General features: G+C 33.0%; 1 protein-coding gene across 3 annotated transcripts in view; it reads left to right on the forward strand.

Moving 5' to 3' along the window:
• The window catches only part of LOC129809947 (fibroblast growth factor receptor homolog 1-like), a 41,744-nt gene that overhangs the window by 9,713 nt on the left and 13,626 nt on the right, over positions 1-18,405 (forward strand). For all 3 annotated transcript variants that reach the window (XM_055860110.1, XM_055860112.1, XM_055860113.1), the window contains exon 2: positions 1,815-2,051. In XM_055860110.1, the coding sequence (XP_055716085.1) occupies positions 1,907-2,051 (145 nt within the window). In that variant the 5' untranslated portion in view covers positions 1,815-1,906. The remainder of the gene's footprint in view (positions 1-1,814; positions 2,052-18,405) is intronic.

An 18,405-nucleotide genomic window follows, 5' to 3' on the forward strand; every position in this document is an offset into this window, starting at 1 on the left:
TTGCCCTGCAGTATTGATCCGAAAACTGTGTAAATATTACCCTTTATAGGTGTATTATGGGTTAAAGTTACCCTTCTTTCATATTGATTTTACCCTTAAAAGGTGTAAAATTAACATTAAAAATGTTGATATATTTTAACACCCAATAAGTGTTAAAGTTATGACGAAAAAAGTCAATCGCAGCCTCTTTTTTTCTCAGTGATATCACCGAGGAAAATACATTTTTATATAAAACTTTGAAAAAAATTATCCAACTAGTTTCTCTCGGGTATTGGCCATAGAACGTGTAGTACATTTTCTATCATAATCATCATCATTTTCAACCACTTATCCCTAATGGGGTCGATGGTCCATGGCATCCAATTTAACAACCTACGCTTTTCGATCCTGCGCCACTTCAGAAAGATGTTCGGATTCGATCTCAAGGCGCTCCAAGGCAAGATCCTGAATTAGATTCAGCCACCTCGTCCAAGATCTACCCCGAGGTCGAGGTCTCCTCACAAGCTTAGCTGTGCATAGCTTTACTCGAGAATCGATTTTCTATATCTTTATTTTTTAATTATATTATTTATATTTGATCTATAAATTTAAAAAATTTTTTTAGAAACATACTTCAAACCATTCCTTAAAAATTAAAAAGGGTGTCCAAGATTTAAATAGCAACTGCTAAATTTTCAAAAACTTCAATTAGGATTTCAAAATTCAAAACAATATCTTAAGTTCTTCCTCCGATATTCCGGAGGATTGTCTTTTTCTTAAAACCAAAAATACTTAATTTTCTCCAAAGCCTTCGACCCTCGGTGTGGGTCTTCCGTCCTCAGTTGGTCAAATAAGATCTTCTAAATTATTTGGAATCGTTTCTCGTCCCGTTAACACTATACATAGCCACTACAAAAAATTCAAAACCGAAAAATTAAAACTTTCTAATTCTTGAACCCAATCTTGATTAAATAATCTAGATTAATATTTAATTCAATAGATTCTTAGTTCATATAATTTTTATTTTGTCTTCTTAAGATAAGATTTGAACCATTTGAGCATAAGAACAAGAAAAAAGTGTTTATTTCGAAAATAAGACACCTTTCTCAGAAAAGTTAATCAAGAAATATTTATTTGGCAATCTTTTTAATTATACTGGAAAATATCAGTTTATTGATTATCATTCCTTTTATCAGCAATTTTCCAGGAAGGTAGCTCTTAAATGGTCTCTTGACAAAATTGATGGACCTATAAATTAATAAACTGTTATCGTAAGTCAATGAAGTAGCCATAAAGGGACCATTACGGCTTCCTGTGGGGCAGAAAGATTTCTGGCAAATTATTAACTTTCATTCGCGCAATAAATCCATTACTCATCTTCAAGATATCAGCGGTACCGATAGGGCTAGATGGTTGAAAATAAATGAATGAATGGATGAGTAATGCTACAAATAATATTGACCTTGTAATACGTGTGAGAGAATTAAGTAGGGGAAACTGGGGTACCACCAAACACGGGGTAGCACCAAACACTGATTTTTATTTTTAAACTACTTGGACTATCTCGACCATTTCTTCAGTGGACAAGCATCCCTATAATGTCTATAAAATTCTCTAAGTCTTGTCCTCTGAAGTCGAATATCTGATTAAAAAATCGCAGTGTTTGGTGGTACCCCGTGTTTGGTGGTACCCCACTTTCCCCTAGATGAATAAGGGTACATTTGAGTGTGCAGATTTTCTCTGAGTGTAGCAAAATGCCACATCTTTAATAGTTGGATTAATATGCAGCACCTGTTTCTAATTTTTTGCCCATTCGTCTCCCTCTCAACTTTCAGATAATTTAGCAACACAAAATGACATCAACTTCCCTTCCGGCGTGAGGAATCTGCGGTGAGGGAGACTCTCTAGCGAAGCACACTGCACTTCCATGGATTCAATTTATAGAATCACCATGGACATACGGCACAGTCAGATATTTCTCCTGATGCTCCTAAACATCTTGCTAATGGTCTCAACGGTTGCCACGAGAAAGATTCCAGCATCAGATGCTGAGACTATTTCTATCAATTTGGGTAAGTGATCATGTGACAAATGTTAGCCATTCTTTATGGGCAATAGCAAAAAATTCCAATACAAGCATTGGACTTTTTGGGTTTTAAAAGACAAAATGGAATTTTTCCATTTGGGGAATGTTCATCCTCTTCCCGATTTCTCTATTTTTTTGCGATTTTTCTCTCTGAAGGATCACTTGAAAAGGAAGATCTTCATTTCACAAGGTCATTAAGACCCAAAAGAAAACACAAAATTATTCGAAAAAGGACTCTAAAGGAGTCATTTGGAAAGAGAAATTTGAGAGTTTTTCTCCTATAACAACATCCATTTGTGTGCTAAACTAGGTCTCACGTTATTTATGACGATGCCTCATTATAGAAAAAAAATATTATTATTAAGTTGTGTGCATAAGATGCATAATTTGCATAAATCTGATGACATCTGGGAATCATTCAGGCCATAATTGAATTGCTGGTAGATATATTTATGCTACTGTTTGGACACTTTTCATTAGAAATCCATTCAACTATGCCTGATTAATTAACTCTATCGACCACAAATTTTACCAAACGCCCACTCAAGAGACTTCTCTCTCGATAAATAAAATTTATAATCCACATAGAAAAGCAATTTATTTTATTTTCGCCTCAATTCTAAATCCCTGTTTACACAAGACTTAAGTCCCTCAGAGTGATTTTCAAAGAAAACGGTGAATTTTGCTTTTATTTCTTAACACTTTGTCTGCATAGCCTCAATTTTTGTGTACTAATTTACGACAAGAAAAATATAATTTATTATTTCACGTCGTCTTACCATATCAACCCAGGATTAGGCACTGTATAATAGGGGAGTATTCATTGAGCGCTAGTGAGAAAGGAAAAAAAAGGGAGGAGAATCAAAAGAAGTATAACGAAACTGTTAATATATTAAACGCGTCGTAAGTGATTTATCGTTTCATTCGTAAATCATTTAACAATATGAATAAATTAATACAGAACCACACCGAAGATTTCTCTGAAGCAGAGAAGGTGATAACGACTCGAAGATTATTTAACAGGATCTTTCGAGAGATATTTGCAAATTAATTGGAAAAAGGTGAAATTTATGCTTACCTGTTCACACTATTTTAACAGCCTAAAAAATTGAATTTTAATTAATTTATATTCAGCGATTGGAATGTATATAGAATAGAATAAAATATGCTTAAGAGATTCTCTATAAAGTAGTTAGCATATGCATGTAAAACTGAATATTTGCTTATACACGGGTAAACAAAATCGATTGATTCAATTAAAACATTTGTTCTATTAATTGAGATTAACAGAAGATTAGTTCAAAGCGTTGATATTTATTACCCAAGTAACAAAATAAGAATAAATTAATGTTATGCTTACGTTACTAAATAGGTAGCAGCCTATCATACTTTCGAAAAGAATTCTCGAAGAATAACGTCCTCTAGAAACGTTGACTTTCTTTTAAAAAAAACTTGGCAAAGTTAAGTTTACATACGAAAATCTTACGTCATTCTGACTTCATACCTAATGCGCTGGACACGCCTTTGGCTTAAGTCGAGGGACGGCTTAACCCTCTAACAGTATTTTCTTTAATATGCGAGGAGGAAAAAAGTTGTAAAAAAAATGCTATCTAGGATAATTATGATCCAATAAAGTCGAAAAAACCATCCATTCTTCACATAATATAATATTTTTATATTTCATATAAAAATTTTTTGAAACTCTTTGCTTCTAAAATTCACATTTTAACTTTTTTTCAATTTTTTTTTTAAATAAAATACACAAAGTAGAACAACATATATTTCATTAAGGATTATCTATGAGGTTTAACTGCTGTACTTTTACAATAATCGAGATTATTGCGAAATTTTCGACTTAGAATTATTTAAAAGCAATTTGTCCTGAAATTTCTTTATATTTCAGAAATTTCAGATTTTTGAGAACTGGACATTTGAGAATTGAATTGAATTGAAATCTCTAGGTTAGAAACCGCTTTAGTGTTACGTTATTCTTACGTTATTGTCGACTCACTCCAGTTTCCATTATGGCCACCAACTGATAGCATTTTGAGTAATATTTCAATAAATTTAACGCAATGTATTATGCAGAACGACTTCAATTGTGAAAATACTGTAAATAGATAATAAATAATAAATACCGTAAATGTGATGTGACTATGCCTCCAGTCGCAGCTCTTCCGGTGTTTGCCAGAGAATTCGTTCTTTTCAAATCAAAAGACTCCGAATTTTTGCCAAAGCTTTCAACCCTTAGTGTGAGTCTTCATGAGTGGGTCAATTAAGTCGTATTTTACAATTTGAAAAACCGCCTTTCGTCTGCTTATAAATACTACACTTTGCCACTTTAACGTATTTTTGGATTTTCTATCTATTTTAACTTGGATTTTTAAGTAATTTTAAATTGTATTCCTTATTGGTGTTCTCTTTTTAAATCCGAAAAATGATGATGTAATAGAAGCAAGGATAGGAGTTATCTCAGAATACTACAGTAGACTCTCGCTCAATCGGCTCTTTTCCAATCGGGCGAGAAATTTTGTTGACAATTTTCACGTTTAATTATGAAGCTAATTTGCTCAAATTCGCTGTAATTCTTCCTATTTTATCGTGATTCTTTATAATTGAGCGCTTTTTATGGAATTTACAAAGACTTTGACGCCCAAATCGATCGATAAACCGGATGACATTTTGCCCCAAATGCCCAATTGAGAGAGAGTCTACAGTAGCTCTGTATTTAATTTATGTGTACGTTACAGGATTTAAGTGAGTTAAGGAGCTGCACTCACTCCGGATGAATCAATGAGTGGAATCCTTCCAAGATAGGGAAACTCAAAAGTTCTTCGCCAAAGCTTTCGGTGCTTCAAAGCACCTTCATTAGTGGACAAATCTGTGATCTGCCTCTGGAATGAAGACCCATTGATGCGCCGAAAGTTTTGGCGAAGAATTTTTGTGTTTTCTATCTTGAAGGGATTTCTCCTATTACCAGGGGCCCATCAAGCGTAATAAAAAGTGGAGCTATTTTTCACTTTTCCATTCACTACTACTACTTCTTCATTTTGCAGATATTGCACCGCGATCTTAACAAATTTCCTCGTAGTTCTTGTATTATTTCGGCGAACATTGTGAAATATGTATTTTTAGATAGCTTTTAATGGACGATATCGAAATATATCAGACTGATAAGTCAATTCTCTTTAGGAAAAAACTTGCCAATAGTCTTCAGTGCCTCTATGCAAAAACGTATGGAAAAATGAAATGTCGAGAGGCCCCTTCTTCTTACACTATCTGACCATCTGGCGGGAATTCAGCTCCTTAATTCACTTGATCTAACCATCCATCTTCAGTATTCTACCAAAAACAGTTAGTATTTATTGATACTAAGCTTTAAAGGGTGCAGAAGGGTTCCAGACCCAAAAGACAAATAGAATTTTCGATTTTTTTTTCAAAGTTGGAAAAAATTGATTTTCGCAGGAAATATTTCTATACATAATACTATACATTCTATACTATAAAATTTTCTATACATTAAAAAGTTTATGTATATAATCATGAAAGAATTTGTAGGAGATCATGTAGATATTTAAGAAAAAATTCTACATAAGCTTTAAAAGAATGCTTTTGAAAAACTACGTTATTGACTTAAATAGTATGACTCATGAAATACTGGTCCATTGTTCCCTAAAACTTCAGATGTCTCCAAATGATTAAAGAGTGTCTTGTGCTGTGTCTCCAAGATCTTTGTGGGAGTACCCTGGAACCCTCCCGCCAAGTTTATAAGAACCCCCAACTAACGAAACCCAGTGATCTTTGACATCACTCGACCACTGAGGAAGACACGGAGAGTGTCGAAAGCTCTGGAGAAGAGTGAGTTTTTTTTTTATCTTTTTGGGTTGAAGACTCCACTGTTCGTATTACTGCGTTCCCTCCGAAAAATTTCCACTTAAATAATATTATTTGAATGAAGTTAACTGCATTGAATGTGATTTTTGATAACGTGAAAATTACAGTTTTCTTACGTTCGCTTTCCAATTCGGAAAGAAAATGTTACTTGGGTATACAACACACAGACAAATTATTACGTTAATTAAATTCAAGAATAATAAAGTTTATGTAAGATTGACCAAGAAATCAAATCAATAAATGATTTGTAAATCACATTAGAATATTTAAAATATATAGTTGTACGTACAAAGTTTAGTGAATTAATTGAATTCAATTCGATCAATCTAAACAAAACTTTATTTGATAGCACAATTTACTCCTTTTCAGTGTTTAATCTGTGAATTTATTGTTGGTTTCAGTTAGCGAGAACACTACCATGAATCTTTCTTAAGAAAACCATCTTATTCTTTTCAAAAAACCAAGAAAATATAGTGATTTTGTGAAAAGAAGGTTTAATAAATTCAAATGTAATCTTACAGAAAAGCGCTCTGACTCTAATGAAACAACTCTATATAGTTATGCTTTAGATTTTCAACACTTAATTTAAAGTAAGATAATTCTCAGCATGTTTTCACTGACTTTCGTCAAATATTATTCAGTCCACGTTCATTAGGCAAATTTTAGACACTTCTAAAATTTTTATTTATCACCAAAAATTACCACAAAAATATATATAACGTCTATGGAAAAATTTTCAACGGGTCAGACCGATAAAAAAAAAATCCAAGAAAAAAGAAACTTCACATAAAGCGTGAAAAATACAAAGTAACATTCAGCAGATTTTTTTCTAATTTATGCTAATGAGTGCATCAACACTTTATTTGGACGTTTAAGAGAGAAAATTATTATTTTATGCTTTTGGTCTGGGTATCATAAAATTCAATCCAGTTTATCAAATTTATGAGAGATGGACCATACAGCAAAGCGCGAGATGAATTCGCGCTCTTCAAACGGCCAAGATATTTCAGAAAAATCTCTCGAAAAAAAGTGACTCATTGACTGATATTGCCAACATAAATCAAATTTAGAGACGACCCCAAAGAGAGTCAGAATTTCCGAGGAGAAACTATCTCGTTCACCCTCGAAATTGTCGGGACAAGGAGATTTCTACCAAAGTTCATGTTGAATCACTTCATTCATGATTTAAATAAATGAAGCGCACTTTTTCCCTCGTTTCATGCTAAAAAGACAGGCATCTGGCACATGGAGTGAAGGATGAAGGAACGTTTTTACAATGAATTTTATCACTTCTTAGAAAAAAAACTTCAACGAAAACAGAACTATTTTGTGCAAAAGCATTTTCTCTTAAAATTCATCTCACTTTTTTTTTAACTCTTTGACTTCACATTGAATTGGAATTAGCTTATTTCAACGCTCCAAATTTAATCCAATAAAACTTTTGAATTATTTTTGGCAACACGGAATTAAGTTGTTTGAGAAGGAAATAACTACAAGACATAAATCTGCGAGAAATCACTTTAGAGGTGTTAAAAAGATTCGTTGAAAGATGAAGATCAATAGGAGAGGAAAATTCGCAGAATGCTAGAACTTGAATGATATAGAGCATTCTGTGATTTTTTATCTATTTAATGTAATCATTTTGGGAAGTACATAATATCACTGATTATAATCACCAAAAGAATAATAACGGACGTGATACTTATTAAACTACCTTAAAAAATCACCCTTAACTAAATCACAAAGTAAGTTTCAACAAAAAGTAAAAGTAGTTTTTGGTCACAATGGGATATTTTATTTCCTGTATAAAATAAGCTCCACTAAAATTATATTATGAGTAGTTATGACACTTTTCAGAATTCGGGATTTTGGATTTTGACTTTTTAAGGATTTTGGCTTTCGGGATTTTGACCGGGATACGGTAGTAACATGATTGTTACATTGAAAATGCTATTTTTTGGCATATTCCTAAAAAGTACTGGACCTAACCATAATTTGATTTAGATCCATATGTAATTTTGTCTGTTTAAATTACATTACATTAAATCCTAGGTTTCTTCACTGAGAAAAAAAACGGGGGTGCGATTAACTTTTTTTCCTCATAACTTTAACACTTTTTAGATGTAAAAATATATCAACATTTTTTAATGTTAATTTTACACCTTTTTAAGGGCAAAATTAAAATGAAAAGGGTAACTTTAACCCCCAATACACCTAAAAAGGGTAATATTTACACCGATTTTCGATCAATACTGCAGGGTAAAATAAACATTTCCGAAAGGTTATTTTATCTTTTTCGGATTTCTCTCAGTGTTTAAAAATATACGAAAAAATGCATTATTTTTAACGTAACGTGAAAGTGTTTTCGGTGATCCAGCAATTGTTCTATCAAAAATCATAAGAGGAGCGTGGCCTATTTATATTATTAGGCGGTACTTCGTGGCTTTAGGTTGCAATGTTGTATAGATAATTTATTCGGGATGTTTTCTAGCAAAATTTTACTACATATTGAAAATTTAAACATTTCTAATTAGACTTAGAGTCTCTATAGGGGAAAGTGCCCATGCTTGATACCATTGGAAGCTTCGTTGTGACTAAATTTTCTATGTTTCCCAATATATATATGTGACTCATCGCAACCATATTTTAAAAACTATGGAAAAGTGGCCAGTTTTTAAAATATATTTCGGAGTCACGTTTATTGAGAAACATAGGAAAAATTTAGTCATTACGAAGCTTCCAATGGTATCAAGCATGGGCACTTTCCTCTACGTTTAATAGATTCCTAATGGCTCCAGCTTATCCCCGGCCAAGTCCTTTTTTTTATATGAAGGTGCTTGAAGCCAACTCACAAATTGATCTCAAACTGAGCTTACACTTATCAGAACAAGAAGGCATTTGGACAGAAATCTAGTATATTTATCCCTCTTTACAAGGAACAAAGTCCTGTACACAAGGGATACCTCAATTTTGATAAATTTATCGTGTAACGGTCACGAGTGCAGAAAAATTCCCATGCACATTTGTATGTGAATGTAAGAAATGGGCTTCAATTTTGAAGTCCACTTGCCGGGGACTAGGCTCCAGCACGTCTTTTATATCAGAACAATTTCATTCTTTCATTCATTCATTCGCAATTGCTTATCGTTATCGGGGTCGCGCTTGTCGATCCTTTGAAATTTCAGCAAGATGTAAGCAACATCCTGAATTTGATTCATTCACCATGTCCTAGGTCTACCCCGAAATCAAGGCCTCTTCACACTGGCATGAATAGACTTTTGGAAAATCTTTTTTTCATTTATGCGCCGAACATGACCATACCAAAGGAAAGTTTCATTAAATCAAAATTCATGTCCCTCTCTTTCTCAAAGGTTTTTGATATGTCCATCCCACTCTTGGCACTCTTCTTCTTCTTCTTCTTTTGAACGTCACAACAAATTCGATTTAGTTCAATTCAATTTTGAGCGCAAAAGATTGGAATAAACATACAAAACGTTTAAGATATGTGAATTTTGATTTCATAAAATTTTCCTAATCTTAAAGGTATGTCAGAGATTGGTATATGATCTCTCATTTAAATACCAGAATCAGTCCAAAAACTTTAAATCAAGAACGGTATAAAATAAGTTATATGTGTATCGGTATCTATTCGGAAAATCTATACTTGAATACTAAAAGTTGTCGTGGCTAGTTACCTTCAGAATCCAAATGTGACTTCCAATTTAAACTAATGAAATCCTGCAAGGGTATTCTGTAAGAGTATGATAAAGTCATATGACAAATTAGAATTTTTTATGTGGTAAATTTGGCAAAATTATTCGAAAATGTGACTCATATCAATCATTGAGAAGTTTGTAGAGCTGTAATGGCTATTCAATGCTCACCGATCTTTAATGTCCTCTTGTCTTGCTTCCAAATTTAACCACAAAAATTTGTCATATGACATTGTCATATTGTTACAGAATTTCCCTTCAGAACCCTTCAGAACCCCCTGATCGGGTGTTTCAAAGTAATTTTTTTCATATTTTCTTACTAATTTATTAAAAATTTGGATTTTTCTTATACTCAATCTATGTCATTCATATGAGAAAATTAGTTGATTATATATGCAACTTCTTCATTAGAATTCGAGCAAGAAAAGAATAGACTGATTAGTGACGATTAAGAACAACACATTGCATGTTTTTTTCAGCGAAAAAAAGATGAAATGTGTTGTATGAAAGTTCACACTGGTTTATTTTAAAATTCGCCTTCATCTTCTGTCCATCATCATGAAACAGACATTGACTTGGTTTTGAGTGCTTTTCCCTCATTTCTAAAAATCTCTATTGTACACATAGGATAACTGCCCCATTTCTGTGATCACAACATATGACTATGTAATGATGTATTTTACTGCCATACATTCCAAATTTTATCATCCACTTTATGTCAATTCTCAGTGAAAAATAACCAGGCTTACTTCAAATTTCAATATCTGAGAGAATTTTGAGAAAATGCAGAAATTGAGAGATGTTTTATTTGCAAGAAAATGCAATAAAAAATTGAAATGCATAATTTAAATTTAGGATTGAGATGTACATCAACACTTTGAACCTTGTACCAATTTGGAGGTCTATAAAAAATTATAATTCAAAACAGAACGATAAATAATCATCCCCTATGCATTTAAAAGAAAATTGGTGTAAGTACATGATTAAAACATCTTATTGCAGAGGGCATTTGTAACTCATCACAACATTCTGATACACTTCGGAAAGGAACTTGAACACTTTCTCCCCTCAGAGTGGTTACATGCTCATGTTCCTCCGTTTAATGGTCCCATTTGTCTGTTCACACTTTAGTGTATTGGATTTTTTAGGCCATCTCTCCTCATATTCTCTCATCCAGAAAGAAAGACGATTGAAGTGATAAGTTCAAAGTTCTGATATTTGACGAATAACTTTTCAACCAAGTGTCTTCCAGAAAAACGCATTCTGTTTTGACATTGATGATCACTTCTCCAGAAAAAAAGGGAAGAAAAATGAATGATCGACACTGATTTATTGATCAGCAGAAGATCTTCTTAACGCCTTCATTGTAGCACTGCCACAGAAGGTGGACACGGCTGTTGATGCATCAGCATCACCCCAGATTAATTATCTCATTGTCTCTGCCATGGTTACCCATCTTGGTCAGAAAGATCATTTACACCTTTTGCACGGTGTGTATTTTATGAGATATTTCACGACATGCAGCCAATGTGCTCACAAATTGAGCTCATCAGCAAAGTGTTTTCTTGCTGATCTGCTACCAAAGAGGAATCACGTTTTTCCTATATTACCCTTATAATTATTCATCGTTTTGTAATTTGTTTCATTCCACGGGCAAATGCTGAGACACTGGACACGCCGTGTCTCATCATTTTATTGCTTGTAATATTCTGAATTATGGCAATGTTCTACACGAAAAATGTTAAGTGGAAGCCAATGCCAGAGACTGCAAGACTTCTTCTGGAGATGAAGTTTAATATTCTGCAGCAACTGCAATTCTCACATTAACTTGAAAATGTTATGTGCTGTATTGATTTATTATTTTCAACACATAAAAATTGTCTATATGACTGCGAACAGTTCAAGTTGCAAGTTTTGAAGAACATTTAAAGAACCTGTGTACTTATTTTGTCTGAGCTACTTTTAAAGATAGAATATTATATGGTTATTTGCCCAAACAAGCTTTTGGTTTGCAATAACGGTTTCATGCTTTTAGAAGTAATGTTTTTGTTACAAGAATCAGGTTATTATTGAAGACATAACCTTAAAATAACATAAACTAATGGACATGGCGTCTCGAAGAACTTAGATTTCCTTATTTGCTGTTTTATTCTTTACAATCGTATTTAATTAGTTGGGAAATTACTCTGCTACGTACAGTGCCCGCTCTCTAATCCGGATCGGCGTAATCCGGACGAGTTATTGATGGTTACATTTAAAATAATTTTGAGGTTATGTATGCATGTGTGTTTAGCAATGAGCATGAATTATCCTATGATGTTTTTGTTTACTAAATGAAGTATAATAGCATCGAATTCTCTAAATAATGTCATTTTAAGCTTCTTTAAAACTTTTATTCTATTTTTAAAAAAAAAAACCTTGTATTATATTTTCGAGACGTTGAGAAAATTCAAAAAATCCATCCGAATTACGAAGCGGACATCTTTCATTTTGTCTCTCAATCAACCGGATTGCAAAGCGGGCACTGAATCTAAAATTATTTAATAATTTAAGGTTATGTGAGGTTATGTTTGGCACTGTTTCCGAAGGCTTTAAAATCTAAAATGGCAACAAATTTTATTAGTTTTTCATAATATATTTGGTCATTTGTCTTTAATGCATTCTTAAGTCAAAATTTCTAAAGAAAAAAGTCTAAAAAAAAACCATCACACTGATAAGAAATTAAAGCAGTTAGGGAGAGGTGGGGCTTCTTAGATCTGTGGTGTTACATTGATATACGATTTTTTGCATATTTCTAAAGGAAACTGTGCTTTGACTTCCGGCTTCCCTTGGAAATATGCGAAAATCGTATATAAATAGAGCCCTACAGCTCAAAGTAGCTCCGTCTCTCCCTAAGCCATATCTTCGGTTGCATCGACCGTTGTCGTATCTGCATTTCTTTTGTGTCAATATTTCACACAAGAAGCTTGCACCAAATGTAGACCCAAAACAAATGCAAATACGACAACAGTTGATGAAACCGACGATATGGCTAAGTATTAAGGGAATCTGGGGCACCACCAAACACGAGGTAGCACCAAACACTGCGATTTTTTAATCAGATATTCGTATTCAGAGGACAAAACTCATAGAAATTTATAGGCACTATAGGGATGGTTGTATACTGAAGAAATGGTCCAAATAGTTCAGTAGTTTAGAAATAAAAATTAGTGTTTGGTGGTGCCCCAGTTTCCCCTATATCTGAAGACCGTATAACCTATTAAAACATTTTAAAACGCAAAATTTCTAGTTTATTCATCAAGTTGATTTCTTTTTGTAAATATCTCTTCGATCCGGTACGCTCTTACATTCCATTAAGACAATTTTCATCCAATTCTAACCTCAAAAACTTTAATTCTCTGAGTCCATCAAGATTTTACCACAATGCGAGGTTAAACTGACGGAAAAATATGAAAATTTTATAGAAAAAATACATATAAATGTAAATAAATGAGCCACAATCTAAAAATGAAACTGGAAGTCCAAAATAAGCCTGATTATTATGTGTTTTTAAAGTTACTTTTGTATAGAAACAGTTCATTTTTGGAACTTGAGATTTTGTTAAGTGTAACCTAAAATATCTCATCATGATTTACATGCCAAATAGCCAAAAGCCTTTTATATTCTCGTTAAAGAGGAGTAAAGGTAAATAATGTAACCTTTTTAGTGCAATTAAAAAGTTTATTAACTCTCTTTTTTATAAAAGTTTTAGAATTAACCTCAAAATTTTAATAATCGTACCGAGTCAGTTTATTTTGTGGTGTCACTCTTAGACCACAATTGTTTATTACAAAGATTTTTATAAACACTCGCGGATCTAAGAATGAGGGAGGCGACTTTACATCCTATTACCCGAGCACGCAATGTCACGCTATCTACCTTATAACTTGGCACTTCTATGCCCTAGCATGGTTACCAAGAGAATGATCGGTATCTGATGACAAAGTGCTCGAATAGCTGGATCCGCCGGAGGAAGGCACCACTGTTACCAATTAAAATGGGACCTCCTTATAAGAGGACGATGCTAGCGAGTGATATCACAATTTGTATTACAGTATAATCATTACAATGGTTTTACTTGTTGGGAGAATCTACCGATCGTAGATCGTCTAAGTGTGCCTAACCTGCAATTTGGATGCTACTTCCGTGCTCCCATATTGCAGGTTAGGCGCTCTTGGGTGATCTACGATCAGTAGATTCTTCCACACTTTCGATTCAAGCTAGAGATCTATCCGCCTAAGAGCTAACAGTCTTGCCTATTGCGCTATTGAGATCCCCATTAACCTCAAATTACAACTGCAACTGACAGAAATTTCCTGCGTGTATGCAAATTTTCTGGGTGCAGAATGCCATTTCGCGCAGATTTCTTCGGTCCCGAAAATGTGCCTGATACCGGGAAATGATCCATTTTATTAGGAGTATAAGTTTAAGTAGATTTGCTAAAATAAGGTTATGTTCAATATAACCTCAAATTATTACAAGAGATTCTCAAATTTGAATCTCTCAAATTCGAATGACTGTTAAATTCAAAATGCCAAATTTGAGGTTAGGTTAAAAAATTCTTGTTATGGATGATAGATAATCACATTTTTCTGCTGAACCCGAAATATACCGGAGTTTAAAAGAGATACAGACACTTGATTTAAAGAACGATTTAAACTCACATAAATTCCGCTATTTTTTGAAAATGTCTTTCGATTTTGGGTGAGATGTTATTGATACCTCCGAAGCCTCCAAGCGTTCGAATTTGAGAGATTCTACTGTATCTCACTTTTTGGTGGAATAAAAGAATTAAGTCTATAATATAATATTAGACGACACAAAATGCTGAAATTTGGTTTTGCGAATGTTTTGAGAAGATAAAGTTTTTTTTAAGTTTGTGAACCAACAATTTCAAAATAGAAACAAATTAAATTAAACCTGAATGATAGAAATTTTCCTTTCAAATCGGAACATAGCTTTTGAGGTTAAACCCAATATAACCTCAAATTTTATAAAAACCTTTTAGATTAATAGAATGACTAGAATGACCAGATCCTTTATAATATTCGTACAAAAGGGATTTTTGGAAATTAATTATCCGATAGATTTCTACCCTCCTATAGGTTATCTTTCTATTTAGGTTATCTTGCATAATAACCTTTATTTTGTTTTTAAAAAATCTCTTTTGATATTGACTACTTTCTAAACTCAAAAATCTCTTAATAATTTGCTTTTTAATACAAGTTGCTATTACTTGTATGATCTGAAACATCTCAAACATTCACCCCTATGAAGTATTCTTTCAGAAGTAACACTCTTTGGCATAGATTCATGAGGGTTTATTGAAATCCATCATTATTGAGTGTATTTAATTAATTTCCAATTGATAAACCTTGAGGGTCCAGCAATGATTTTTCGGGTGGGAATCACGATAAATTGGAGATGATATTTCGTGGTGCATCCCAGTTAAATATGATACGAAAATCCAGACAATCCAGAACGAATGTGGTTCTGGTCGACTGAAGGTCCTCGGTTGATGAAACACGTGTCTTACAGATGTGCAGGCATCCCTCCTTGCCTTTTTATGTCTTCCACTGCACAAGTTATAAAAGAAGTGCAGATGAGGGAAAAAACAGCTTACAAAACGGTGTCTCTTGCCATCATCATGTGCTGGGAGATGATTTTTTTTTCTCAAAAGACGAGGGAGAATCGTGAATAGCTTCTTCTGCTTCAAGAATGGATAACTCCTCTGCAGAGAGATTTATCTTCCCAAGTACTTCTGTATGCAAGAATATTTTTACAATTGCAAATTCTTGAGATAAGGTTTCTTCAGTCCCACCCTCGGATGCATTCAATGCCTCCAACAACACGTAGAAGCCCAGGTAATGACGACTTCCGAAATGCCTCGTCCGGAGTGCTAAAAAATCTCCGTGCGCTTATCAATTTGTATGCGCAATTAAAAGTGGCACTTTAGTATTATAATAATTTCATAATGATTTTTATTGCTTGCTGTGCATAAATTACATAATCATTGCTTGGCAAAATACAAATGAAAGTCAAAGAACGCTAAAGAATACTTTTATTGCATTCTAAACTGGAGGAACGGTACAACCAGCTCCTTGTTTTTACTTCTCATAATCTGTATTCAGAATGGTTTTGGATGTTTTCCTTCCTGTTTATGCCATGTATACGACTCCTCCAAATATTCACCACACTTGAAAGATTTCCGGTAAGAAATAAAATAAAAAGAACAAAGACCACTTCACAGTAAAACTGCTAAGTGTTCACTTTTACCTTCTTGGCACGACAAAAAAAGAGATTTACAAAAAAACACAAGTTAAAAGTGCATGTTTTCTAGATAAATAAAATAAATATTTTTGCTTTATACCACCCCGACATTTAAGATGACTATATAGAATCTTTTTTAAACATTTCTTTTTGTGAGATGAAAGCGAAATTTGAGTTTTTTATTGCTTTATTCCTCACGGACATTTCATTAAGAAGTTTTTCTTGTTATTTTCATTTGGAGTATTAAACAATAAAACAACCTCTAATGGGTTCTTAAATTAATTGGTGGTAATTGAGTCATTTTCAAAAAAAAAACTTGTAGAACTTATTGGCGGATGTAGGACGTTTCACTTTTACCACTCCAAAATCTTTAGCAATGTGTGAAGATTTAATTTGTTACAATCTTAAGGTGTAGGATTTTTTATTGCTATTAGGATTTTATTATTATGTTCTCTTCAATAATTTTTTCCGTGTTGTGTTGCACAAAAGACAATAAAAATAAATAAAATAAATAAGCAATAAAGGAATACTTTTTGCAATATAAAATAAAATAAAATTTGTTATTTTCAATACGTAAATATCACTATAATTTAAATTAAATTTATTTTATTTGAAAATTAAGTTTTTCTCGAAAATAAAAGTTTTAAAAATCAAATAAAAAATTTCAATTCAATTAAAAAAAATAAATAGGGAATTGGGACTTAAAGGTGTCCCTTTAAGACACCTTTATTGGGACACCTTTAAAATAGCTTTTTTTTAACATCCTTTTAAGAGATTTATAAGTCGTGAAACTAAAAAGAGCAGTATATTATATTTCAATTATTTCATTTCAATATTTATTTTTATATACATTTTCAACATAATAAATATATTTAATTTGAACTCTCAAGCATATAAAGATTCCACATTTAAACTATATTTTCTTGAATTGTTAATTAAAAATTTCAAAGATTTAGCCATTGGGACTTTATTTTTGCAGACAGATTTTGAAAAAGACTTACTTTTCGGTGGACAACATTTGTCAAAGTATATTCATCTGAAGTCACAAAATTAAATATTTTCTGTTAACTGATGAGTTAAACGGTTAAACACAGAATTAAGATTTTGAAGTACTAAGAATATCCGATATCTCGGGATCTCATCTGGAATTTTCGAGGTCCCGAAATAACTGGAGTAACAGGATTTTGGATCTTGGGTTTATGCGGTTTGGGGGAGTTCCAAAATTTTCGGGATCCCGAAATTTATGGCCCCTACACACTAGAGAAATTTATGTCCATATTGAAGAGTTTTTCCTACATAAGTGTAGTTAATTTGGTTCAAGTAGGCATAAATTTCTCTAATTTGTAGAGACCATTATGAATAATGGTTCCTAAAGACAACAAAATAAACCTGAATATTGGAGGTAGTTAAAACCGGTCGGGATTCCTTAAGTTGGAAGGATTGGGAGCGAATGGCCTCTGTTAAGGTAATTAACCACCACACCTTTTAGCACGCAGTTAGGTATAGGCGATCTCTCATTCTCTGACGTTCTAGACCGGACTCAGTAGGTATCTTGGATTTCTAAATTATAGGTACAGTGACAGAGATCATATTGTCTTTGTGCCGCGACGACAGAAGCGGTCCAATAACGAATTTGAATAGTAATGTTTATAACAGCCAGGACAGCCAGGATTTTGAAAACGTATACATTTCACGGGGAATCGGTTTACAGTCAGTGGTCAGTACAACAAAAATTATACAAGATTTATAATATTCGATAAAATTCGGTCAATTCGAAGTTGATATAATATAAATGCACGGATTTTTGACCTGGTTCAGATTTATTCAATTGTATTCACATACGACGTTTCGGGGACGATTTTTCCCTTTCCACAGGTATGAAAATAAAAAGGACAAATCGGGTTTTGGAACAAAATAACTACCACTTCTACTTTTGAACAAATTGATACGTCCAGCATGCCGGTCAAATGCAGACCGGTCTGCATATGACCGGTCCGACTGCAAGTGGTATAAAGAGAAATAAAAAGAATACCAATTTATTGGGGGTGACATAAAATGGGTCATCTACCCCATGGAAAAACATAGGGGAAAGTGGGGCACCTTTGAAATTGGGATTTTTCACCTATTTTTAAATAAAATTGAGCTCTATCGTAATATAATTTAGGTGCACAAGCAAATTGAAAAGCTAAATTACATTATTATGTGGCTCAGTTCTACAGGGGAAAAATCCTAATTTCAAAGGTACCCCACTTCCCCCTACTGAATTTTTAATAAGCCACTTTTCTAGAATATTAGCTGAGATTATTTACTTTTCTTACAGGAACTGATTAACTTTATTAAAACATATTTCTCGTTAAGCTATTGATAAATGGTCTTTGACAGTGTTAGAGGAATTTACCAAAATAATAACTATATAAAATTATA

Source organism: Phlebotomus papatasi, chromosome 1 (genome assembly GCF_024763615.1).
Source record: "Phlebotomus papatasi isolate M1 chromosome 1, Ppap_2.1, whole genome shotgun sequence".
Lineage (NCBI taxonomy): Eukaryota > Metazoa > Arthropoda > Insecta > Diptera > Psychodidae > Phlebotomus > Phlebotomus papatasi.